Here is a 25395-nt window from a genome sequence, read left to right on the forward strand (position 1 = left end):
GCATGACCAGCGCCGTCGCTCAAAATTAACCAAAATCAACGCACGGATTGAACGAAAATCTTGTTGACAAACACCACCACCAACACCACCACCCCTCTTCTCTCCGTCGCCGCAAAGGTCCATTTGCACACACATCATCATCCTCCCCGCACCTCTCATTTGGTTGGCTACGTTACGGTGCGAAAGAAGTTCTCCCGTACGTACAAACATAACGGAGACACCATCACTCCTCCAAGTCTGCAAAGTCTCTGGACCAGAGGTCGCAAACGGGTTTTGATTCCTTACCCGTACCCGGCCACACCAGGGTCGCAAATGGGTACGGGTACCCGTACCCTACCCTACTAGAAATGAGTGACAAACGGTTACTCACCAGTGACTCACGGCCTACCCGTACCCGGCCGCACCAGGGTCGCAAACGGGTACCCGTACCCGTACCCGGTTGGGTACGGGTAGCCGGGTATCGGGTAGAGTACGGGTATCGGGTACCCGGTTGCGACCTCTGCTCTGGACCCGCGTGCAGTCGTCCCTCCCGCAACGCGAAACCCCCTCGCGGCCACGACGAAGCGCCAATCGCGAACATCGGATGGCCGTGCCGAGGGTAGACAGCGAATCGGGGAGAACGCCCAGGGCCCCGCAATTTGGGGGGGGGGGGAGGGGGTCGCCCCGCGCTTTGACGTCATGGCGTGTAAGCTGAAACAACTCAGTGGGGTTTAAACTTGTAAAACAATAACAATCGTTGACTTTTATTCACAGTGATTTGCTTGCTTTGTCTATGCTACGCACTCCGATCGCGGCGTTTGTTGTATTGTTTGTTGTTGTAACTTTATGACCCGGCGCCCCCCGGCTGGACATCTGTGACAAAACAGCTTCATAGCTCATCGGATTCCTCCAGGATAGGTCAAGATGATGATTTTGCCGCCCCACACCCCCCTATAGAGGGCGCTGGTTACAGTGTTATCACCACCACCACCGTCACCGTCACCATCAATTGGGTGTTCGATATTTTCTTCGTCTTCATCACGCTGCTGTTCCGGCTATAAGACAGCTCTGTCAAGTAAGATGCACCCGCAAGCGCTCGGGGGCTCACCTTGTGTTCAACCCAGACCCATCAGGGGAAGCGCGGAGTGTAAAATGGAAACTCACCAAGTAGCCGGTACAAAATCGGGACGCTGGGACAAAATAAAGTCGCTGCTCACTATCCGGAGAATGCGGTAAAATAATAACAGTATGAGGGTGTCATCATTGTCATCATCATCATTATTATAGGAATCACCAGTTGTTATGACTCTTCGTTTCTTTCGGTAAAGTCACGTAGAAAGAAAATAAATTAAATAATAGAGTTCGACGTTTCGATTGCAACACAATCAACCGTCATCAGGGAGAACTACATTTTAGAGAGAGAGACAAAACACAGACACGGAGACACACAGACAGACACACAAGCAGAGAGAGATAACACAGAGACACACAACACAGAGACACACAACATAGACACACAGAGAGAGAGACACACAACATAGACACAGAGAGAGACACACAGAGAGACACACAGAGAGACACACACAGAGACACACACACAGACACACAGAGAGACACACAGAGAGAGACACACAACATAGACACACAGAGAGAGACACACACAGAGACACAGAGAGAGACACACAGACAGACACACAAGCAGAGAGAGACAACACAGAGACACACAGAGAGACACACACAACATAGACACACAGAGAGACACACACAGAGAGAGACACACAGAGAGAGAGACACACAGAGAGAGAGACACACAGAGAGAGAGACACAGAGAGAGAGAGACACACAACATAGACACACAGAGAGACACACACAGAGAGACACACACAGAGAGACACACACAGAGAGAGAGACACACAGAGAGAGACACACACAGAGAGAGAGACACACAACATAGACACACAGAGAGACACACACAGAGACACACACACAGAGACACACAGAGAGAGACACACAGAGACACACACAACATAGACACACAGAGACCCAATGCCTCTGTGTCGAGGCCTTCAATAGAGAGAGCAATAAGAGTAATTCCTGCAGTCACGAAAGCTTCAAATCAAGTTGTTATGATCTTGGCACGAACGATTGGTAACACTGTGTAACAAAAACAAAAAAAATTTGTTCCTGGGTAGTAAGTGTTATTTCCTAATTGCTTATGCCTCAAGAGTACAGCAAATGGCTTTTAATCCTCACAAACTTTGCTTTTGTGACCAGGACAGAGATATTTTGAAATGTACATATTTTCAATGAGAAAACGTGTGCATGTGTGTCATTCGTTCACATAAAGTCTTGGTCACAAAAGCAAAGTTTGTGGGGATTAATAGCCATTTTCTATACTTTTTAGGCATACGCATTTTAAAAATAACAGGAACAAAAATCGTGCTACATAGTGTCTAATTAATCGCTGCCCATGATCATCACGCTCCGTCGTTGTCCGTGTGCAGCGCTCCTCCCTTCCGACATTCGGAAGCCACCGGAGGCGATGCACTTTGAAATCTTCCAGATTGAAAACTCACTTTCTTTAGGACCTTGTTTTTGCCTTCGCTTGTCGTTCTGAACCTCCGATTAAGGCGGCTGGCTACACGCACACACACACACTCATTCTCACTCGCACAGCATCGCCACACAACGAAAACGGACGTAGACCCAACATTTGCATTTGCAACAGCATTGCCGCGGAAAGTCCACTCCGCTTTTTAACTTAAACCACCGGGACCATTGCACAACCGTCACCACCGTCACCACCACCACCGTCACCACCACCACCGTCACCACCACCACCACCACGGATCCAACTTACGACTGTAAACAACCAAAGCCTGCCACGTGCAGCAACCGGATATCACGTCCGCTGTTTGCGCGGCGTTTCCCAGCTTCCATACAAAAACAACAATCACCGTCATCGAACTCCGGGTCACGCTCGCAGTGGCGACTTGTCGCTGGCCATCGAAACGAGACGATCACCCGCGCCGCGCCTCCAGACGCGTTTTCTGCAGCCCTCTGGGACGCACTTCCGACACTGGGAAGACACTACGCGCGTCTAAATTCATCATCTCGAGTGAAAACGAATTCCTCTACAACCGATTTTTGCGTTAAGTTTGCCATTCCTCCGCACCTCCGATTAGCGCGGTTGGCTACGTACAGCGCGAAGGAAGTTCAACGTGCAGTACATAATCAATCAGCCGCGGTCAATGCACTGCTAAATGAAGGCCAGCATCTGCGCATGGAGTGCCTCCACGTGGCCCGAATGAGCGAGCGAGAGAGAGAGCCAGCCAGCTGACATCGATTTACTTTTCTCGAGCGAGCGAGCGAGAGCCTCGGTCGCGTCGCCAATGTAACCGCCACAGATCAGAGACCAGAGGTCGCAACCGGGTACCCGATACCCGTACCCTACCCGATACCCGGCTACCCGTACCCGGCCGGGTATGGGTACGGGTACCCGTTTGCGACCCTGGTGCGGCCGGGTACAGGTAAGGAATCAAAACCCGTTTGCGACCTCTGTCAGAGACCCGCGGAGTTCGCGTGCGCGAAGGCGCGGGGCGGGGGGGGGAGTCAGTGAGAGCCCCTTGCAAGAACGTCAACGAGTGCCGCAGAGAAACCAACACTGGCGCCCTCGATGCCGCCATCGGGGTCGACGGAGGTGCAGGCAGCGCTATCACCCCCCGGCACTTTGTCTCTCCCCGCTCACCCCGCCCGCCTCCGAACTCGCTTCCTCCACCTCGTCACACTCAGGGGGGTGGGCGACCTGCCGCGCCAGAGCCGCGCCACGTGGCTCTTCAAGGACTGCAGTGCGGCTCTTGAAATTCGAAAAAATGTCTCGTTATTTTGGTTGCCGAGCCCTGGCCATGGACGTCCAGTTTACCATGGGAGTCCCCAGGTCACCATGGTAGTCCAGTTTACGAGACTCCAGTTCACCATGGAAGTCCCCAGTTCACCATGGAAGTCCCCAGTTCACCATGGAAGTCCCCAGTTTACCATGGGAGTCCAGTTCTCAATGGAAGTCCCCATTTTACCATGGTAGTCCAGTTTACCATGGGACTCCAGTTTACCATGGCAGTCCCCAGTTCACCATGGGCAGGGACGGGCAACCTGCGGCTCTGGAGCTGCATGTGGCTCATGAAGGAACCGCTTCGTGATGTTATTGATTAAGGACCACGTGCATTGCCGCCCTCGAAATATTTAGTTGACCGAATAAAAAAAATGGCTCCTCGTGTTGTAGTGCTCGCCGACCCCCCCTGGTCTAACCCAACCAATTATCCCACCCCCCTCGACTTCCTCGTCTAACACCCAACGAATTCACCGGAGGGTGAATCCATCTCTCGGCTACTCCGCTCCTTGTGCCCCCCCTTCATTCTGTTCGGCACTGCTACCGCTTCTGCTTTGCATCATAACTTAATCGGCCCCCGGGGAGGAGGAGGAGGGGGGGTGCATTGCTTTGCAACCGTCACCAAAAAAAACCCGAATCCCTTTGCCAACGCCACATGTAGCCACAGCCAAGCGCAACGCACGCAACGCTAAATCCGAAAACCAAAAAAACACATACAAAATTCTTTAAACAACTAAAGTGTCAACGTTAAGCGCTACGATATATTTTATACATTAAATCCAGTTTCTCTCCGTCACCCTACTTTCAAAACTCCACTACATTTCCCCGTTCAGAAAAACTCACTGCCCCCCACCCCACCGCCTCGCCAGATGGAGGGTGGTGGGGGGGGGGAGATCAGAATCCATTCCAGCTCTTTGGGATCTCCGGTCTCTCCGGCAGCTCCGTGTGCCATCGTCAAGCCGAGTCGAGCACCAGGATTTGACCGGCACACGAGCAGCACCCTGTTAGGTTCAGATCTTGACCAGGGAGGGTTTCCACCATGGATGCCAACCTCGACTATCCCGTGGCTGAAGTGGCCCAAGTGCTCTCTGGGAAAAAAAAAAACAGGATCGGACCGCGCGGGAACACGGAATTCACACAAATCCTCTCGCCCCGTGAACTTACGCCCTCACTGAATATTTTCGTTTAGGTGGTCGGCAGAACTGGGAGTAGGTAGCACTTGAGCAGCAGCAGCAGCCGCAGCCGCAGGCAGAGAGAGGGACGCTGGGATGCCGTGTGCCGTGCGAGAAAGTATTTTCCGGGCCCGCCGATTCGTAGAAGACGCGGTGCCCCCCCCTGAGGGTTAATCCCGGGATGGAGCCGTCCGGATCCGGGCGACGCGACCGTCCGTCCTCCGCCGAGGTTTTAACGCCGTCAAACCCCCGCTTCTCATTTCCTAATACTGAACCGCGTCGCCGTAACGCGCCGCGCGTTACTCTCCGCACGCACGTGCGCGCACGTGGCACTAGCGAAGCGTCGCAATGTTCATTCTGGAGCGGAGGTTTGCGTCGCGAAGGTCACTGGGGCCAAGTGTCTCCACCATCATCTTTGAGTCGTCATATGTACGATCACCATCATCATCATCATGTCCTTCATCAGCCTTGTTGCCATCGTCATTACAAGTAATCGTTTTCACGATTATCACCGTCATCTTCATGACCATCATCGCCACCGCCACCACGATCTTCTGTGGGATGATGCCCCATGTAGAATAGGGAGGTCAATAGCCGGTCGCTGCTACCCCCGCCGCTGTGGCTGCTATTGTTGTGTTGCTGAAATTAAGGTCCTGCCGGTCACCGCCATAGTATTGTGGAATTTCCACCAGGGGGCTCAGGACAGGGGGGACAAGTGCGTGCGAGCGAGAGAGGCGGTGGAATACGTTTGTGAACATCGTCCGTGCGCAGCGTTTGCGATGATTATGATGCGGCAGCGGTGGCGGCGAATTATCCGCAGACTCCTCGCAGAGTTTCGTTTCCTCTCAGGCGTGCCCCCTCGTCCCCCAGGCCAGGCCGTGCAGGGAGGAGGCAGCTCGGGGGGGGGGGGGGCGGGTGAGTGGGGTTTAAGGGGGGGGGGGCAGCACTTGCAGGCAGCAGTACACAAAGTAGGCCGTAGGTCGCCGGCCGAATCGTAAAGCGAGGCGTTTTTTGGGCTTGTTTCTGTTTTACCAGGTCGCTCTTTTTCAGAAGCAACCTGGCTATCACAAATGATAGCTCGACGTAGTGGCTTATCACATGCAAATTTATCGCGGCCAAATACTGTGAGCACGCGAGGCCGATTCTCAATGCGGAGGGAAAAGCCGGAGGACCCTGGAGAAAAAAGCCCATGCGACCGCGGGGAGAGGGAGACACCGCAAAGTCCAAATACACAGCAGCAGGCGTCAGGGTCGGGATCGAACCCGCGACCTCCTGCATACCAGGCGAGGTAGTCAACATCTCGCCATCGCTCCCCCCTACAAGCGCGCCCCCCCCCCCCCCCCCCCCCCCCGTCTACTCAATACTGTAAAGATATTGGCTGATCATCCCGATGTGGCCGGAAACCCCCGCTGAGTCTCGGGACTCAGCGGGGCTCTCCCGTACGAATAAAAAAAAGGGCTTTTGTGATTTTTCTAAATTTATAAATTATTATTATTATTAAGGCTGTACAATCAAGAATCGGCTGCGTTTTAGGGTTAAGGTGGCGCGAGGGTTGATCTTGAGAGTGAGGGGGTGGCGGCAGCTGCTAAGGATGATGGGAAACTGTTGGGCGGCGAGGAGAGGGGCAGCACAAGCCGGGGAGGCACACACACAGAGAAAGTTGCGGACTAAGCTGTGGGTTGGGTTCACTTGTTTTGTGTGGCGCGGGCGGGGGGGGGGGGGCGGCAGTTGAGAGGTTAAAGGTGAGGGGTCGAGACGACGTGAGAGGGCCGCCCCTCCCCCCAACTCCTAGCCGTCGATGTCCCAGCTGAAGAGGTGGTGCTTGACGAGCATGTCCTGGATGCCCTCCTTGAGCGGACGAGTGTCCTTGTCCTGGAGCGCACGGACAGACGTACGGACAGTGAACGTACGGACAGCACGAGGAGCCGCCGCCGCCGCTGCTGTCCACTCCGTCTCCCACGGAGACGCCCTCACCGTGGCGCGAGAGTCCGCACGACGTGGGCGGGCGGCCGACGTTCATCGCCGCGTGTCGCCGGTTTTTTTGTTGTTGAGGTGAAGGCCATGGTCATGATCTGAAGATTGTTGTTGTCGTTGTCGAGTAAGACCTCCACCACCCGACGCGGCCAGACTAATTAAACCGTCACGTGGTGTGCGCAGCTCCCACAATTTTGGGCGAGCGTAGCTGTTTATGGGTGTCTGCATCTGCAAACCACCCCGTAACAAAAGTGGCGTTGGTTTTTTACGATGCTGTTTCGTTGCTGGTTAGATCCAGCGAAGTCAAACCCATCCAGGTATTGCCTTGTTCAGTCAACATGTTGCTGGAAAAACTAATTAAATGTTTACCCATCGACCTATAGATTAACATTATTTCCCATCGGCGAGTGTTAGACACCAGACTTGTTCTGGGTCTGAGTTGATCATTGTCTTTGTTGTGTTTAGTTTGTTGTCCTTCCCTTACACCTCCGATTAGCACGGTTGGCTGTGTATGGCATGAAAGAAGCTCAACATTTTTCCATACAAATACATTAACAACGCGTTTAACAACGCGCCGATTGTTACCGTTTCAGTGTCGACTGTTACCGATTCCCACAACTGAATTCATCTCAATTGGATAACGCGACGTTTCAATCGATAGCCACGCCAATTATCTTCCTTCCGCAGGCAATGAAACCACGAAGCTGGAATTCAACATTCAATATTCAACATTATTAATCAATTTCATGAAGCGCTACTGGCTGTGACTTGAGCTATTACTGGTAGGAACCACCTGGTTCCACCAGCCCACAGGGGATTATTGTGTCCGTCCGTCCCTCGTGAAGGGAGGGGCTGGGTGGGGAGGGAGGGGCTGGGTGGGGAGGGTGGGGAGGGGCTGGGTGGGGAGGGTGGGGAGGGGCAGGGTGGGGAGGGAGGGGCTGTGTGGGGAGGGTGGGGAGGGGCTGGGTGGGGAGGGTGGGAGGGGTGGGGCTGGGTGGGGAGGGGCTGGTCATCCCGTGGTGCCCTTATAAAACTCAAAGTTTAACCTACTCACGCCGACTTGTGCCCGCCCTCACAGTCGGCCATATTTTCGGAATACACCACGCGGCCGTTGACCCTGGCCATTGACCGAGCAACCCAACGTTCCTACCAGCTCCCTCCGCAGGAATGTGTTCCGTACTCGATGAATTATGAGACACTCATTTCCCCCCGGTATTAAAGCAAAATTTGGAGGCGCGTCTTACGATGCGCGTGTATGTCTGTGTGTGTGTGTCTGTGTGCGTGTGTGTCTGTGTGCCTGTGTGTGTGTCTGTGTGTGTGTGTCTGTGTGTGTGTCTGTGTGTGTGTCTGTGTGTGTGTCTGTGTGTGTGTCTGTGTGTGTGTCTGTGTGTGTGTCTGTGTGTGTGTGTTCGGGAGCGGTAGTGTCGTGGTTCGGACGCTGGTCACATGTACACTCGCGTCGAGTTCGATTCCCGCTCACGGCCAACCCCAGTGACGATTATGTGAACCGGTCCTGGGCCTCCCCTAGGTCGACTCAGCCTCAAATTAGTACCTGGTGCAATATGTAAACATCGCCACTAGGGAGACAAAGGCGGCCAGGAGTGGTGTTGGCCACCCACACCCTCGTGTGCTGTGCTGGCCTTCACTAACAGCACTTTCCCCAACAGTCTGTAAAGGCTATATAGGGGATCTTTGTCTTTTGAATGTTCGTGTACAGTGTACATGTGACCAGATCTGTATCACGTTATTGCACCAGGTGCACGTTTGAGGTGCATCTTACTTCACGGAGCATCTTATAATCGGGAGAATATGCACACACACGCATGCATGCTGGGTAATGAGACTATGATGCCTTAACAAACTGTTGGGGCAAGCGCCCCACGCCCCACCGCCTTTGTCTCCCCAGTGGCGATGTTTACCCACCGCACCTGGTATTCATTTTAGGCTGAGTCGACCTAGGGGAAGCCTATGACCGGTTCAGATAATCTTCACCGGTGTTGGCCGTGCACGGGAATCAAACTCGGGTCGCCGGGTTCACAGCGCTGCACGCCAACCGCTGCGCCACCGCTCCCCACATGCACAACAACAACAACACATGCACACAACAACAACAACAACACATGCACAACAACAACACATGCACACAACAACAACAACAACACATGCACACCAACAACAACAACAACACATGCACACAACAACAACAACACATGCACAACAACAACAACAACACATGCACACAACAACAACAACACATGCACACAGCAACAACAACAACACATGCACACAACAACAACACCAACACATGCACACAACAACAACAACAACACATGCACACAACAACAACACATGCACACAACAAGAACAACAACAACACATGCACACAGCAACAACAACAACACATGCACACAGCAACAACAACAACACATGCACACAACAACAACAACAACACATGCACAACAACAACAACAACAACACATGCACAACAACAACAACAACAACAACACATGCACACAACAACAACAACAACACATGCACACAACAACAACAACAACACATGCACACAACAACAACAACAACACATGCACACAACAACAACAACAACACATGCACACAACAACAACAACAACACATGCACACAACAACAACAACAACACATGCACACAACAACAACAACAACACATGCACACAACAACAACAACAACACATGCACACAACAACAACAACAACAACACATGCACACAACAACAACAACAACAACACATGCACACAACAACAACAACACATGCACACAACAACAACAACACATGCACACAACAACAACAACACATGCACACAACAACAACAACACATGCACACAACAACAACAACAACACATGCACACAACAACAACACATGCACAACAACAACAACACATGCACACAACAACAACAACATGCACACAACAACAACAACACATGCACACAACAACAACAGCTGCGGTTCAGCACCAAGTGGCGGTGACGTCACCACGGCGCTCGTGCCAGGCTATGTGCACTTTAAGGCCACGTGAAGTGTCGAATGCCCGCTGGAATGAGGTCACGGGACGGACCCAGCAGGTGCCACGGGTTGCCTGACTGAGATGACTGGCCGATTGCACCACATCGTACGTACATGTACGTACACGTACGCACACGATCGTACTCACACATGCATAATCACGCGTACGTACGCACACGCACACACGCACACACGTACCTCCTTCTTGAGAGGAAGCTCCCAGTCGGGCGAGAGATTAAACGCAAATTTGGAGAGAACCCTGGGGGCGGCGGGGGTGGTGGCAATGGGTCATCACACACGGAGAAAAGACAGCGAGTCACACAAAGACAAAGATCCCCCATATAGCCTCAACATACTGTAGGGGTAAGTGCGGTTAGCAAGCACCTATGAAAGGCGGCACGGCACACGAGGGGGTGGGTGGACAACACCACACCCGGCCGTCTTTGTCTCAAGATCGGTTCAAATAATCGCCACTGGTGTTGGCTGTGAATCAAACTTAGGTTCCCAAGTTCACAGTGTAGCACGCTAACCGCTACACTACGGCTCCCCTTTGTCGCACACATTCACATTTACGTGTGTGTACGTACGTAGCCAACACACCCACACTGGTGATGGCGACCAGTCTCAGAACATTGACTCAGAAACCCATTTGTGGTGCGTGTCTCGCTGTGTGTTTATTATCGTAGGGGAGCGCACGGCGCTACAAAATCCTGGCGGCCCGAGTTCGATAACCACTCACGGCCAACCCGCCAGCGACCCCAGTGTATAGCCTCAACAGACCGTTGGGGCAAGTGCTGTTAGCGAGCAGCACCTATGAAGGCCGGAACAAAACACGAGGGGGTGGGTGTCCTTCGTCTCCCAAGTAGCGGTGTTTACGACACATCGCACCCGGTACCTCCTTTGAGGCCGAGTCGACCTAGGGGAGGCCCAGGAACCGGTTCAGATAATCATCACCGGTGTTGGTGGCCGTGAGCGGGGATCGAACTCGGCTCGTCGGGTTTGCAAGCTAGTGCACTAACCGCACGCACGCAGACGCACACACACAGACGCACGCACACAGACGCACACGCACACAGACGCACGCATGCACACACGTACCGAAGTTCGCACTTGATCTGTACCCAGCCGGGGCTGCGCAGGAACGACCACGTCTGGTACCACTTCTCTACGGTGAGAACACTCGAGCACAGCACCTCCAGCCACAGGTGGAGCACCTGCTCGCTGCACGGACACAGGGGTCAGGGGGCACGCGGGGTCAGGGGGCACGCGGGGTCAGGGGGCACGCGGGGTCAGGGGGCACGCGGGGTCAGGGGGCACGCGGGGTCAGGGGGCACGCGGGGTCAGGGGGCACGCGGGGTCAGGGGGCACGCGGGGTCAGGGGGCACGCGGGGTCATGGGGTCAGGGGCACCCAAGGTCGGTGGCACACGTGGTCACAGGCACACGAAGTCAACACCCTCATCGTCAGCATTAGAAGCAAAACTATCACCATGAACATCATGACGCATGAGCAACAGCGCTATGGCGCTAATGGTGACACACACACGCACACACACACACACACACGTGCACACACAGACACGCACACACACACAGACACGCGCACACACACACACGCACACACACACGCGCACACACGCACACACACACGCACACACACGCACACACACACACGCACACACACACACAAACACGTGCACACACAGACACGCACACACACACGCACACACACACACACACACGTGCACACACAGACACGCACACACACACAGACACGCGCACACACACACACGCACGCACACACACGCACACACACACGCACGCACGCACGCATCTGTATTTCACGGGACGTTGTGGAGAGAAGTATTTCGCTTTGGTGAGGAGTTAGTCCCACACTGAACAATGACCATACCCTTCCGTGTCCAATCTGTCGTCAATACAAAAGTTATTTACTCCGTATTGCCACAGATTCTCCCGGTGAATTAAATTTCCCCGTACGTGACAATCGTCGTCACTGACATCATAATTACCATCACATATCGTCGTCGTCGTCATCGTCGTCGTCATCGTCATCTCCGTTTCCATCACTCACTTGAGGCCGATGCAAATGAGCGAGCGGACCTTGACGTCCATCTGTGCATGCGCCGTGTCATGTGACTGATTCACAGACTGCACCGCCTGCACACACGCGCACACGGTGCTGTTAGCGACCACCTATTAAGGCTGGCAGGCATGTGTGCACAAAGACAGAGGTAGCCTTAACAGACTGTTGGGGCAAGTGCTGTTAGCGAGCACCTATGAAGGCTGGCACGGCACACGTGGGGGTGGCGTCCAGTGGCGATGTTTACACACCGCGCCAGGTGCACACTCACACTCACACACGCTTTCTCTGTGTGGCTCGTGGAGCCAACGTAAGACAAAGATTTCATGGACTCACCCGGTACAGGAGCTCTTCCGGGGTGAGAACTTTACCATCTTCGTCCAGCCTGTACCAGGCCACGCCACGCCAGCACCGGTTAGAACAACCACCACTCACGCTGGCCATAGCCAGGCATCAATTACAGGTGGTCGTTAGGTTCGTAGCGCAGTGAGATAACCACTACACCACCGCTCCACAGACACAACAACAACAACCGCCATTCGCCACTAAGTGGCGGTGACGTCACCACGGCGCTTGCGCCAGGCTATGTGCACGTTGAGGCCACGTGAAGTGTTGAACACCCACTGGCAGGAGGTCACGGGACAGATCCAGGTGCCATGGGTGGATTGACTGAGATGCACGCATACACATGCAACAAAGATCCCCCATATAGCCTCAACAAACTGTAGGGGCAAGTGCAGTTAGCGAGCACCTATGAAAGGCGGCACAGCACTCAAGGAGGTGGGTGGCCAGCACCACTCCCGGCCGCCTTTGTCTCCCCAGTGGCGATGTTTACACACTGCACCAGGTACTCATTTGAGGCCGAGTCGACCTACGGGAGGCCCAGTACAGGTTCAGATAATCGTCACCGTTGTTGGCCGTGAGCGGGAATCGAACTCGGGTAGCCGGGTTCGTAGTGCAGCGCGCTAACTGCTGCACCACCCCTCCCCACACACACGTATAAAGACAGAGATCCCCCATATAGCCTTTAACAGACTGTTAGGGCAAGACGGGTCGAAGCAGGATTCACTGCAATTTCACGCTGAGGGTCACGCAGGGTGTGACACCGGGGGTCACGCAGGGTGTCACACTGGGGGGGTCACGCAGGGTGTCACACTGGGGGGGTCACGCTGGGGGGGGTCACGCTGCCCGTGTCTCTCGGCGAGTAGCGCCTGTGCCCACCTGTAGGTGCGGCACAGCACGAGTCGCGAGTAGACCGACTCAAAGTCCTTCTCCACCTCCTTGCTCGCCGCCTGCCGGGATGGGGGGAGGGGGACACCCCGGAGCGGGGCGGGAGAACACAACGGCCTTGTATGTACACACACGTCGAGCCGACACCTACGGCAAGCGAGGTTGTCAATACTCGCGCGATCTTAGGCTAAAGTGTGAGGATGACGTCACGAGGAAGGAAAGAGAGAGAGAGAGGTGACGTCATCGGAAGAGGCGGGGCGATCGGGTGAGGCTTGTTGGCAAGTGCCAGGCTAGGTGTACTTTGAGGCGAATGGGCAGTTGAGAGGCGGTCGCCCTCAAGCAATAACAGAGGGGTGGAGAAGGGGCCCTGCGTGTGTACGTGCTTGCGCACGTGTACGCACGTGTACGCACGTGTACGCACGCGGTTTAGCGCGCTGCGCTACGAACCCGGCGACCCGACTTCGATTCCCGCTCACGGCCGACACCAGTGACGATTATCTGAACCGGTCGTGGGCCTCCGCCAGGTCGACTCAGCCTGAAATGAGTACCTGGTGCGGTGTGTAAACATCACCACAGGGGAGACAAAGGCGGTCGGGCGTGGTGCTGACCACCCACCCCCTCGTGCGCCGTGCCGGCCTTCAGAGTTGCTCGCTAACAGCACTTGCCCCAACAGTCTGTCAAGGCTACACGGGGAGATCTTTGTCTTCGTACGTGCGCACGCGTGTAAGTGCAAGCGTGTGTACGCGCCCGTTGGCGTGTGTGCGTACACCCCCCGCCCCACCCGCCCCACTCCACCCCACCTCCTCAATGAAGAGCCACGGGTGGCAGGGCCCGCCCAGGATGGACGGCCGCTTGAGGCCGTGCTCCAAGATGGCCTTGAGCGCCGGGCAGAGCGTCCCGCGCACCAGGTCCGTCACCCCCTCCGTCACCGAGTCGTCCCCCGCCATCGAGTACTGCGCACGCCACGCGCGCACACGCAGAGACTAAGGCCCCGCACGCCCATGCCCGGTGGTAGCCTTCACACACCGTTGGGGCAAGTGCTGTTAGGCGAGCGGCGCCTATGAAGGCCGTCACTGTGGCCCCAGGACGGGGTGGGTGGCCAGCACCACGCCCCACTGCCTTTGTCTCCCCACTGGCGATGTTTACTACACCGTCGCACCAGGTACTCGCGCACACACTTCACGCACTTTCTCTGCGTGGCATCGTGGAGCCAACGTAAGGCGAACACGATCTAAAGACTACAGAGCCTACACAATCTCCACTTGGCCAAGTCCTTTCGCCACTATCAGGCTCGTTAAACGGAAACCGGTTTCTTTCAGAATTGCTCATAGATTCCCCCCCCCCCCCAAAAGTCAGAAACCACCCAGGTTCCCGTGTATTTTTGTGATGAATGCAAACCGACTTGAAACGTTCCTCTCGTTTAAAAATGTCACCCCCCCCCACCTTCACTTATTTTCTCACTTTTAACCATCTTCACTGGCACGTATGTTCGCAATTACACTACACAGAGACAAAGATCCCCCATATAGCCTCAACAGACTGCTCAGTGCTGTTAGAGAGCACACCCGCACGCACACCCACACGCACAGACACCCACACGCACACACGCACACCCGCACGCACGCACACCCACACGCACAGACACCCACACGCACACCCGCACACCCACACGCACACACGTACGCACACCCACACGCACACACGCACACCCGCACGCACGCACACCCACACGCACAGACACCCACACGCACACCCGCACACACGTACGCACACCCACACGCACACATGTACGCACACCCACACGCACACACGTACACACGCCCACACCCGCACGCACACCCGCACGCACACCCACCCGCACGCACGTACGCACACGCACACACGCCCACAAGCACGCACACCCACACGCACGCATACCCACCTGCTTGCTCCGTTCATCCAACACCTCGACGAACTTGGCCGGAAACCAACCTGGGAAGAGACGTGACCGCGCAGGGACAAATTAACGATGTCCGTAGTCGCCCTCGTCGTCACCCTCGTCGTCACCCTCGCTGTCACCCTCGTCATCGTCATCAGCTACGGATCCACCGCGTCGTGGGCGGTTGTTCCCGCGGGTCTCGACATGACAAAAGCTACGTGGGCGGCAGCCACGCGCAACTCCCTCCCAGCAGCACTGGTTCAGCGCAAGAAAAAAAAACCTGGGCCGGTTTCAACATTCAATGCCTCGCCAGTAAAGGTTTCACTCACCGATGGAATGGAATCGACAGATTCAACGAGCGACCGGTTGGCTGACTGCTTCACAGAGCAACCGAGCGGGCCGATCGACTCGGTGATCGAACAATCGACTGACTACCCGAATGACTGATTGAAGACTTGGCCGACTTACCGGACTAATTCACCGATCGACCGACTTATCCATCGACTTTCCAAACGACGAGAGGACCGCCTAACCGACTGGTTAAACGGACGAACCCCACCGCTCACCTCGAAGTCCGTTGAGCTCTCCGACCCAGCAGTGCTCGTCCTTTTGAGAGATGATCTGAGCCAGGGCGGACACGAACATCAACACTCGTGAATAACAAGAATAATGATGACTTCTAGATTTGAAGCTTTCGTGACTGCAAGGATTCATATTCTTAGGTTTTTTCGGTAAAGTCACGTAGGTAAAAAATTAATAAAAGTAAAATAAAAATAAAATAAAAATCACGACGTTTCGGAGGCAACACAAGCTTCCGTCTTCAGGTAGAACCGTCACAGCACGATAGCTTTTTTTATTTTAATAATGATAACATTCGCAACTGCGTAACACGGTTTTTCCCTCCGCATTTAAAATCGAGTTTTGAGCATTTGGCTGCTATACATTTCCACGTGATAAGCCACTTCTTCGTCGTGCTATCATCACGTGTGGCCAGGTGGCTTCGGGAAAAAGAGCCTTACCTGGTAAAATTAAAAAATTGTTTAATAGTTCGTTTGTATGTATGCTGAACTTTTTTTTACACCTCATTGACACTCATTTTGTTTAGCCAGGAGGTGAGAACTTTAGCGAACCAGGAATCAAGTCTCATTTGCAAGAGTGACCTGGGCCGTCAAACTCACGAAAATAAATAAAACAAAACAGAGAAAATAAAAAAAACACAAAACTGGAAGCCAAAGCAGCCACATCCCGGGAGAATTACAAAACGCCGCAACTACAAATCAACAATTAACACACGCGGCGCATTTACCATAACATTAAGGTGGATCGGCCAAATTACCTTTAAAAAAAACACATTCGTCGGTGATTCTCATCATCATCGTCATCATTGTTCCGAGCTAGCAAATTCCACATTCCTATGACGTGCCCCAGTATCTTCTCAATTTGAAGAGCACTACTGGTAGCTTTCGATCAGAGGCAGTAAACGCCACATTCGAGCGACAGGACCCAGTCCGCGCCTAACAACAACAACAACAACACCTGCTCACGTCGTCTCTGTAATCAAGCGGTGCAAATACCGCATTCCTGCGGCAAGGTCAGGTTGCTCCACAATTAACGAAGGGTGATCATCATCCACAATACGGCTGGGTACAGTACATCCACTGCAACACAACAGCCATCGCACAGTTGCTACGAGGTCACCATGGCAACTCCCGTACGGTTGCCGAGGCACCCAGTGCCGTTGCCGCGGCAACTTGCGCACTCACCATGACAACGTGCACGGGTTTGCTATGTCTCCGCCCCCCCCCCCCCCCCCGGTCAACCCCCCCCCACCCCAGCCCCCCCACCGCCTTCCCCTCATGATAGAGCATTGAAGGAAGTTGGCTTTCTTTTCCACGCCAAATAATTATTTTTAACTCCAAACAATGATTAATGCATCCAGTTGCCATGGCGATCCTGGCCAACACGGGGATACCGGTTGCCACAGCAAAAAGGGGGTCACAACACGGAGATACTGGTCGCCTTGGCGATACCGGGTCGCCTTGCCGATTAGCGGTTGCCGCGGCGACCCCGATAACCGTTAGCTTTGACGATACCGGGTCGCCTTGCCGATTAGCGGTTGCCGCGGCGACCCCGATAACCGTTTGCCTTGACGATACCGGGTCGCCTTGCCGATTAGCGGTTGCCGCGGCGACCCCGATAAGCGGTCGCCCGCGGCGGTACCGTGATGATGTCGTTCTTGCGGAAGCCCAGCTCGTCGTCGTCGTGGCGCTCGAAGTCGAGCAGCGCCTTGGCGCGCCGCCGGCGGTTGCGCGTCACGGCGACATAGTTCTCGTGGTCCAGCTGGTGCGACTCGGTCGAGTAGTCCGGCGTGAGGTCCTGCGCCGTGGGGGGGGGGGGGGGAGGGGGGGGGGGTAACACGCACGCGGTTCGGCACAACGCCCGGCAACGACTCGCTCCTCGCGTGCCGATCGGTATTCCTGACGGCAGCGAAGCGGTTCGGCGCGCTGCTCTACGAGACCCGGCGAGCCCGAGTTCGATTCCCGCCCACGGCCACCGACACCGGCGCGGCGGCGACTGCGTGCGTCGGTTCCGGGCCTCTCCTTCATCGACTCGGCCTGAAACCCGAGTTCCTGCTGGGGTGTGCAGCGAAAAACATCGCCGCTCGGGAGACGTGGGGCGTCCGGACGCGGTGCCGGGCGCACACCGCCGCCCCTTCTCCGTGCGCCGTGCCGGCCGTCGCGGGAGCTCGCCAACCCGGCACTTGCCCCAACGGTCCGTTAAGACTACGCGGGGGACCTTTGTCTGCGTCACCCACCGCCCCGTGCTCGGGGTCGATGTCGTGGAAGTGTCGAGCCACGCGCAGGATGGCGTCGCGCAGCGCCGAGATCAGCTCCGTCTGCTTGATGTTCTTGGCCTTCAGAGACTCCGGGTCCTCCTGGTCGCCTGGCGGCCATGACAGGTACAGGGCATTAGGGGTGGGCGTTGGCGAGGGGGAGCGGGGGGGGGTGGGGTGGGGGGGATGGTAGCGGTATCAGCAAAGCAAGGGCAAGGAGTCGCAGAGACGGAGCTCAAGATCGGGGAGACGGGATCGTCACATCGCCGGAGAGAGCGAGGGGGAAAGCGACGGCCTTCATCCAGCAGCGGATAGATCATGGCTGACGACGACGACGACGACAGTGGTGTGGGTTCGTACCGAAGAAGAGGACTCCGATGACCGACTTCTGCCGCTGCATCTGCCTCCGTGCCAGCTGCCGGACGGCATGCACCCAGGGGATAGAGGGGGGGGGGGGTAACGACAGGCGAGGGGTTAATGAGGCGAAGGGTTAATGAGGCGAAGGGTTAATGAGGCGAAGGGTTAATGAGGCGAGGGGTTAATGAGGCGAGGGGTTAATGAGGTGAAGGGTTAATGAGGCGAGGGGTTAATGAGGTGAGGGGTTAATGAGGCGAAGGGTTAATGAGGCAAGGGGTTAATGAGGCGAAGGGTTAATGAGGCAAGGGGTTAATGAGGCGAAGGGTTAATGAGGCGAGGGGTTAATGAGGCAAGGGGTTAATGAGGCGAAGGGTTAATGAGGCAAGGGGTTAATGAGGCGAAGGGTTAATGAGGCGAGGGGTTAATGAGGCGAAGGGTTAATGAGGCAAGGGGTTAATGAGGCGAAGGGTTAATGAGGCGAAGGGTTAATGAGGCGAAGGGTTAATGAGGCGAGGGGTTAATGAGGCAAGGGGTTAATGAGGCGAAGGGTTAATGAGGCGAAGGGTTAATGAGGCGAGGGGTTAATGAGGCGAAGGGTTAATGAGGCGAAGGGTTAATGAGGCGAAGGGTTAATGAGGCGAGGGGTTAATGAGGCGAGGGGTTAATGAGGTGAAGGGTTAATGAGGCGAGGGGTTAATGAGGCGAGGGGTTAATGAGGCGAAGGGTTAATGAGGCAAGGGGTTAATGAGGCAAGGGGTTAATGAGGCGAAGGGTTAATGAGGCGAGGGGTTAATGAGGCAAGGGGTTAATGAGGCGAAGGGTTAATGAGGCAAGGGGTTAATGAGGCGAAGGGTTAATGAGGCGAGGGGTTAATGAGGCGAAGGGTTAATGAGGCAAGGGGTTAATGAGGCGAAGGGTTAATGAGGCGAAGGGTTAATGAGGCGAAGGGTTAATGAGGCGAGGGGTTAATGAGGCAAGGGGTTAATGAGGCGAAGGGTTAATGAGGCGAAGGGTTAATGAGGCGAAGGGTTAATGAGGCGAGGGGTTAATGAGGCGAGGGGTTAATGAGGCGAGGGGTTAATGAGGCGAGGGGTTAATGAGGCGAAGGGTTAATGAGGCGAAGGGTTAATGAGGCGAAGGGTTAATGAGGCGAAGGGTTAATGAGGCGAAGGGTTAATGAGGCGAGGGGTTAATGAGGCAAGGGGTTAATGAGGCGAAGGGTTAATGAGGCGAGGGGTTAATGAGGCGAAGGGTTAATGAGGCAAGGGGTTAATGAGGCGAAGGGTTAATGAGGCAAGGGGTTAATGAGGCGAGGGGTTAATGAGGCGAGGGGTTAATGAGGCGAGGGGTTAATGAGGCGAAGGGTTAATGAGGCAAGGGGTTAATGAGGCGAAGGGTTAATGAGGCGAAGGGTTAATGAGGCGAAGGGTTAATGAGGCGAGGGGTTAATGAGGCAAGGGGTTAATGAGGCGAAGGGTTAATGAGGCGAAGGGTTAATGAGGCGAAGGGTTAATGAGGCGAAGGGTTAATGAGGCGAGGGGTTAATGAGGCGAGGGGTTAATGAGGCGAGGGGTTAATGAGGCGAGGGGTTAATGAGGCGAGGGGTTACTGAGGCGAAGGGTTAATGAGGCGAGGGGTTAATGAGGCGAGGGGTTAATGAGGCGAAGGGTTAATGAGGCGAAGGGTTAATGAGGCGAAGGGTTAATGAGGCGAAGGGTTAATGAGGCGAAGGGTTAATGAGGCGAGGGGTTAATGAGGCGAGGGGTTAATGAGGCGAAGGGTTAATGAGGCGAAGGGTTAATGAGGCGAAGGGTTAATGAGGCGAAGGGTTAATGAGGCGAAGGGTTAATGAGGCGAAGGGTTAATGAGGCGAGGGGTTAATGAGGCGAGGGGTTAACGAGCGAGGGGCCGGCACGCCGAGCGGGGGGGGGTTAACGAGTGAGAGGCTGGCACGCCGAGGGGGGTGAACGAGCGCCGTGCCCTCACTCCCCACCTGCTTGGGGATGGTGGGGTTGGGCCCCTCGGGGTTGATGATCTGGCCCTGGTCGGCCATGAGGTACGCCAGGTGCTTCCGCCGCTGGGGTTCCAGGATGGCGTCCGTCAGGCCTCCCGCCACCCTCATCGACTCCTACGCAAAGACAAAGATCGCCCGCGTAGACTTAGCAGGCCGTCGGAAAAGTGCTGGGAAACAGCGAATGAGGCCAGAATGACACACGAGAGAGGGTGGGTGACCACTCCCGGCCGCCTTTGTCACCCCCCCCCCACCCCGCGCCGATGTTTTATACACCGTACACCAGGTACTCATTTGAGGCTGAGTCGACCTAAGGGAGGCCCAGGCCCGGTTCAGATAATCGTCACCGGAGTTGGTGGCCGTGAGTTGGGATCGGGTTCGTAGCGCAGCGCGTTAGCCGCTGCACTACCGTTGCCCGCACACAGATGCACGGGTATGCAGGGGCACACACGCGCATGTGTGCACGCACACACGCAGAGGGAGGCAAACTACAACGATTGCTTATTTCACCAGGCAAGGGTCCCACTGAGCTACGTAGCTCTTTGTCAGAAGCGATCCGGCCATCGCAAATGATAGCTCAACGAAGTGGCTTATCGTCGTGTGGACATTTATAGCAGCCAACTAACCTAAATGCGTGACGTCGATTCTAAATGTGGGGGGAAACAAGTATAACCCGTAAAAACTAAGTTTTTCACGATAAATCCTTTATATGCGTGGCGGCTAGAGTCCTCTCGTCCTCTGGCTTGAGATGGCTGCCACCTATGGGTCAGATGATTGCATTGCACCATTAAGCAATTGGTAATTAAATATAATATTTTTGTCCTAAAAAGTGTAAAATCTTGGAATTTGTTTTTCATGAACATTAATTGTCACGCACAACGAGTCTCTGTGGAAAATGTCAGCTCGATTGGATCACGGGAAGTGGGTTAAAAAACGACCAAAAGATTTGCACGGTCGTAAGCAAGCAAGCGAACTTAATATAAAGGATTTAAAAACGGACGACCCGGAGAAAAATCCACGCGACCACGGGGAGAGAGACACGCAAACTCCACACATACTACAGCGGGCGTCAGGGTCGGGATCGAAGCCACGACCTCCTGCGTACCAGGCGAGGGAGTTAACATCTCCTCACCACCGCGGCAGGAGCGAGGGAGTGAGATCAGCGCAACGCAACAGAAGTTGAGATCTTGGCGCAGGGGGGGTGGGGGCAGGTGCATTACCTGGATGAGAAGATCTGGGTCGTTCATCTGAGTCGGGATGTCCGACAGGGTGTTGAAGATGGAGGCAGAGTTTTCGGACTGTACCAACTCATCCTCCTGTGTGGGCAGGTTGGGAAGGGAGCGGGGAGGCAACGTGACCGTCATCACCACGATCATTATCGTCGGTGTGTGCGTGTGTGTGCGTGTACCCTGCGTGTGTGCGTGTGTACTCTACGTGTGTGTGTGTGTACCCTGCGTGTGTGTGTGTGTACCCTGCGTGTGTGTGTGTGTACCCTGCGTGTGTGTGTGTGTACCCTGCGTGTGTGTGTGTGTGTACCCTGTGTGTGTGTGTGTACCCTGTGTGTGTGTGTGTGTGTACCCTACGTGTGTGTGTACCCTGTGTGTGTACCCTGCGTGTGTGTGTGTGTACCCTGCGTGTGTGTGTGTGTGTACCCTGCGTGTGTGTGTGTGTACCCTGCGTGTGTGTGTACTCTGTGTGTGTGTGTACCCTGCGTGTGTGTGTACCCTGCGTGTGTGTGTGTGTACCCTGCGTGTGTGTGTACTCTGCGTGTGTGTGTGTGTACCCTGCGTGTGTGTGTACCCTGCGTGTGTGTGTGTGTACCCTGCGTGTGTGTGTACCCTGCGTGTGTGTGTACTCTGTGTGTGTGTGTACCCTGCATGTGTGCGTGCGTGTACGTGCGTAGTGGGGAGCGGCAGCGTAACGGTTCGTGCGACGCCGCTGCCGCCGCACCTTCAGCTTGAGCATGCCGAGCGTGAGCTGGAAGAGCACGACGGAGCCCTCGCAGAAGAAGAGGTCCCAGAGGCGCAGCAGCAGTCGCACGTGGACCACGCTCGCAAACACCGTCAGGAACCAGTGCAGCGTGATCAGGGACAGCTCTGGGGGGGGGGGGGACAAGCGAGCAAACGAGCGAACGAGTAGAGTGAACGAGCGAGCAAGTGAACAAGCGAGCAAGTGGACGAGCGAGCGGACGGACAAGCAAACGAGCGAGCTAGTGAGCGAGCGGGCGGGCGGACACACCGATGTCGTGCTCGGTGAGCAGCGCGTGGAGTCGCGGGAGGTGCGAGGCGACGAGCTGGCGCAGCACGCGCTGGTCGGCCTGCACGCCCAGCAGCGTGGTGCTGAAGTAGGCCGCCGGCAGCAGCTCCTCCACCAGCGCCGCCATCGACCAGAACGCGTCCTCCTCCTCCAGCAGCAGCAGCAGGCACGCCGCGATCTGACGCGCGCGGGGAGGGGGGGTAAGAGGAAGGGGGTAGCATAAGAGGGGGGGGGGGGGGAGGCGTGTGAGAGCGGTAAGGGCTAGGGAGAGAGGCGGGGGGGGGGGGTGGTTGGATGGCAGCGCCGGCAGCAGCGATGGGCAGAAGAACTCGGCCCGCACGTGTGAGATGGGGGCCGTCAGTTTGCGAGGCCGTGGCAGGTGGAGAAGGTATGTGGAGGTCTTCATCCAGCAGTGGGTAGATCATGGCTCATATCCGTGTCTCCGTGTCCCCGTGTCACCTATCTCACCATGCCGGTGCCCTGGCAGTAGCCGATGTCGGGGTAGAGCCAGGCGAGGGCGCGCAGCAGGCGGCGTAGGCGCGGCACGCCAGTGCTCGTCATCTCGGAGAAGCACACGTTGGTCGGCATCGTGCGCAGAAGGTCCTTCTCGATCTATACGCAGACGCGCGAGCGAGCGCGTGAGCATGTGTGAGTGTGAGTGTGTGAGTGTGTACGAGTGTGAGTGTGAGCGTGTACGTGTGTAAGTGTATGTGAGCAAGTGCATGTGCGTGTGTGCGTGTGGTCGTGTGTGCGTGTGGTCGTGTGTGTGTGTGTGCGAGTGTGCGAGTGTGCGAGTGTGCGAGGGTGCGAGTGTGCGAGTGTGTGCGTGTGCGAGTGTGTACGTATTCGGGGGCGAGGGTTGGGGGGGGGGGGTGACGGTGGGGCGAGGGGGGGCGGCACCTGCTTGGCCGTGAGGGAGGCGTCCTCGGAGCTGGCCTTCACCACGTCACGGTACGACACCTCGCTCGTCTTCTTCTTCAGCAGCGCACCCGACAGGCGGATCCACAGCTGCGGGGGGCGGGGAGGAGGGGGGGGGGAGTGCACAGAAGTTGGCGCAGCACAGGGAGAGAAAAGCTGCGTGCGCGTTGCGTGTGTACGCATTGCGTGCGTGTGCATCTGTGGGGAGCGGTGGTGCAATGGTTAGCGCGGTGCGCTAAGAATCCAGCCACCCGAGGACAATTACCGCCCACGGCCAACACCGGTGACGACTTTTCGAACCGATCCTTTGCCTCCCCTAGGTCGACTCGGCCTCAAAACGAGTACCTGGTGCGGTGTGTAAACATCGCCACTGGGGAGACAAAGGCGGCCGGGCGTGGTGCTGGCCACACCCTCTCGTGTAAGAATCTGTGTCTCTGTACGCATCTGTACAGTACGGTGGCAGGGGTCAAAGCCAGGGGCGCGCATGCCGTGTGCACGTGCGTGTGTACGTGTGTACGTGTGTACGTGTGTACGTGTGTGTGCGTGCGTGTGTACGTGCGTGTGTACGCGTGTACGTGCGTGAGTACGTGCACGTACGTGTGTACGTGTGTGTGCGTACGTGTGTACGTGCACGACGTGTGCGTACGTGTGTACGTGTGTGTGCGTACGTGTGTACGTGCACGTACGTGTGTGTACGTGTGTGTGCGTGCATGCGTACGTACGCGTGCGTGTGCGCGTACGTGCGTGTGTGCGTGCGCGTGTCTCACGTGGGGGCGCATGCTGTGCGGGATGCCCGCGAGCACGAGTGCGCGCAGCTTGTCCGAGCGCGGCACGGTGTCGGAGAGCTGCTCCCACGTGAGGTCGCCCACGCCGTGGTTCTGCGTGAACTCCAGGTACGCCTGCCAGCGCAGGCGCACCTGCGCGTCTTCGCCCGCGGGGGGCGGCCCCGCCGGGGGCGGCGGCGGCGGCGCATCCACCCCGTCTGGCGCCCCGGCGAGGAGGAGGAGGAGGGACGGGAGACAAGACACCTCGGCCGTGTGGATACGCGCGTCCGGTCAACGCTTTCAGCGAGCGGTGTTATTCGTGCGGTGCCGACACACCCCCCCCCACCCCCCCACCGTGCGTAGTGCCGACACACCCCCCCCACCCCCCCACCGTGCGTAGTGCCGACACCCCCCCCCACCCCCCACCCCCCCACCGTGCGTAGTGCCGACACCCCCCCCCCACCCCCCACCGTGCGTAGTGCCGGCCTGGAGCCCCCGACGGTCCGTCGAGACCCCACGGAGGGATCTGTGCCCTTGCGTCGCCACTCACCTTCCTTCTCCAAGCGAAACCCGAACTCATCGAAGAGCAGCTCTTCCCCGTCTTGCGACTCCTCATCCTTCTGCACGGGAGAGGAGGGGAGGGGGAGCGGATTGGTGGGGGGGGGGGGGGGTCGCGCGGGTCTCATTGTAATCATCGTCTGCCATGATCTCTCCACTGCAGCTGCGCAAGGGCCTCCACTCCACCCCAAGCCGTCGCCACCGCTCACGGTGGAGGGGCGAACGTCCCCCCCCTCCCCGCCTCTCGGTGCGCACTCCGGCGTGAGGCCACGGTGGCTAGGAGATGTTAACTACCTCGCCTGGTATGCAGGAGGTCGTGGGTTCGATCCCGACCCTGACGTTTGTTGTATATTTGGAGTTTGCGTGGCTATCTCTCCTAGTAGTGAGATGTTAACTACCTC

The 25395-nt window shown here is 56.2% G+C and overlaps 2 protein-coding genes across 4 annotated transcripts in view; both read right to left on the reverse strand.

Moving 5' to 3' along the window:
* JOSD1 (Josephin domain containing 1) overlaps nucleotides 1-25395 on the reverse strand; it is a 92363-nt gene that overhangs the window by 56042 nt on the left and 10926 nt on the right. The gene's annotated exons all lie outside the window — the stretch shown is intronic.
* The window catches only part of SGSM3 (small G protein signaling modulator 3), a 41172-nt gene continuing 22168 nt past the window's right edge, over nucleotides 6392-25395 (reverse strand). For 2 of the 3 annotated variants that reach the window (XM_078857084.1, XM_078857082.1), the window contains 20 exons: nucleotides 24987-25056; nucleotides 24440-24654; nucleotides 23655-23762; nucleotides 23223-23366; nucleotides 22737-22932; nucleotides 22449-22594; nucleotides 21719-21814; nucleotides 20481-20615; nucleotides 18491-18545; nucleotides 18113-18240; nucleotides 17518-17673; nucleotides 15864-15918; nucleotides 15301-15350; nucleotides 14180-14332; nucleotides 13371-13441; nucleotides 12486-12534; nucleotides 12141-12226; nucleotides 11149-11271; nucleotides 10249-10309; nucleotides 6392-6909 (listed from right to left, as the gene is read on the reverse strand). In XM_078857084.1, coding sequence (XP_078713210.1) covers nucleotides 6826-6909; nucleotides 10249-10309; nucleotides 11149-11271; nucleotides 12141-12226; nucleotides 12486-12534; nucleotides 13371-13441; nucleotides 14180-14332; nucleotides 15301-15350; nucleotides 15864-15918; nucleotides 17518-17673; nucleotides 18113-18240; nucleotides 18491-18545; nucleotides 20481-20615; nucleotides 21719-21814; nucleotides 22449-22594; nucleotides 22737-22932; nucleotides 23223-23366; nucleotides 23655-23762; nucleotides 24440-24654; nucleotides 24987-25056 — 2181 coding nt within the window. In that variant the 3' untranslated portion in view covers nucleotides 6392-6825. The remainder of the gene's footprint in view (nucleotides 6910-10248; nucleotides 10310-11148; nucleotides 11272-12140; nucleotides 12227-12485; nucleotides 12535-13370; nucleotides 13442-14179; nucleotides 14333-15300; nucleotides 15351-15863; nucleotides 15919-17517; nucleotides 17674-18112; nucleotides 18241-18490; nucleotides 18546-20480; nucleotides 20616-21718; nucleotides 21815-22448; nucleotides 22595-22736; nucleotides 22933-23222; nucleotides 23367-23654; nucleotides 23763-24439; nucleotides 24655-24986; nucleotides 25057-25395) is intronic. The other variant, XM_078857083.1, reaches the window with a different exon arrangement.

This window comes from Lampetra fluviatilis, chromosome 5, assembly GCF_964198595.1.
Source record: "Lampetra fluviatilis chromosome 5, kcLamFluv1.1, whole genome shotgun sequence".
Taxonomy (NCBI): Eukaryota; Metazoa; Chordata; class Hyperoartia; order Petromyzontiformes; family Petromyzontidae; genus Lampetra; species Lampetra fluviatilis.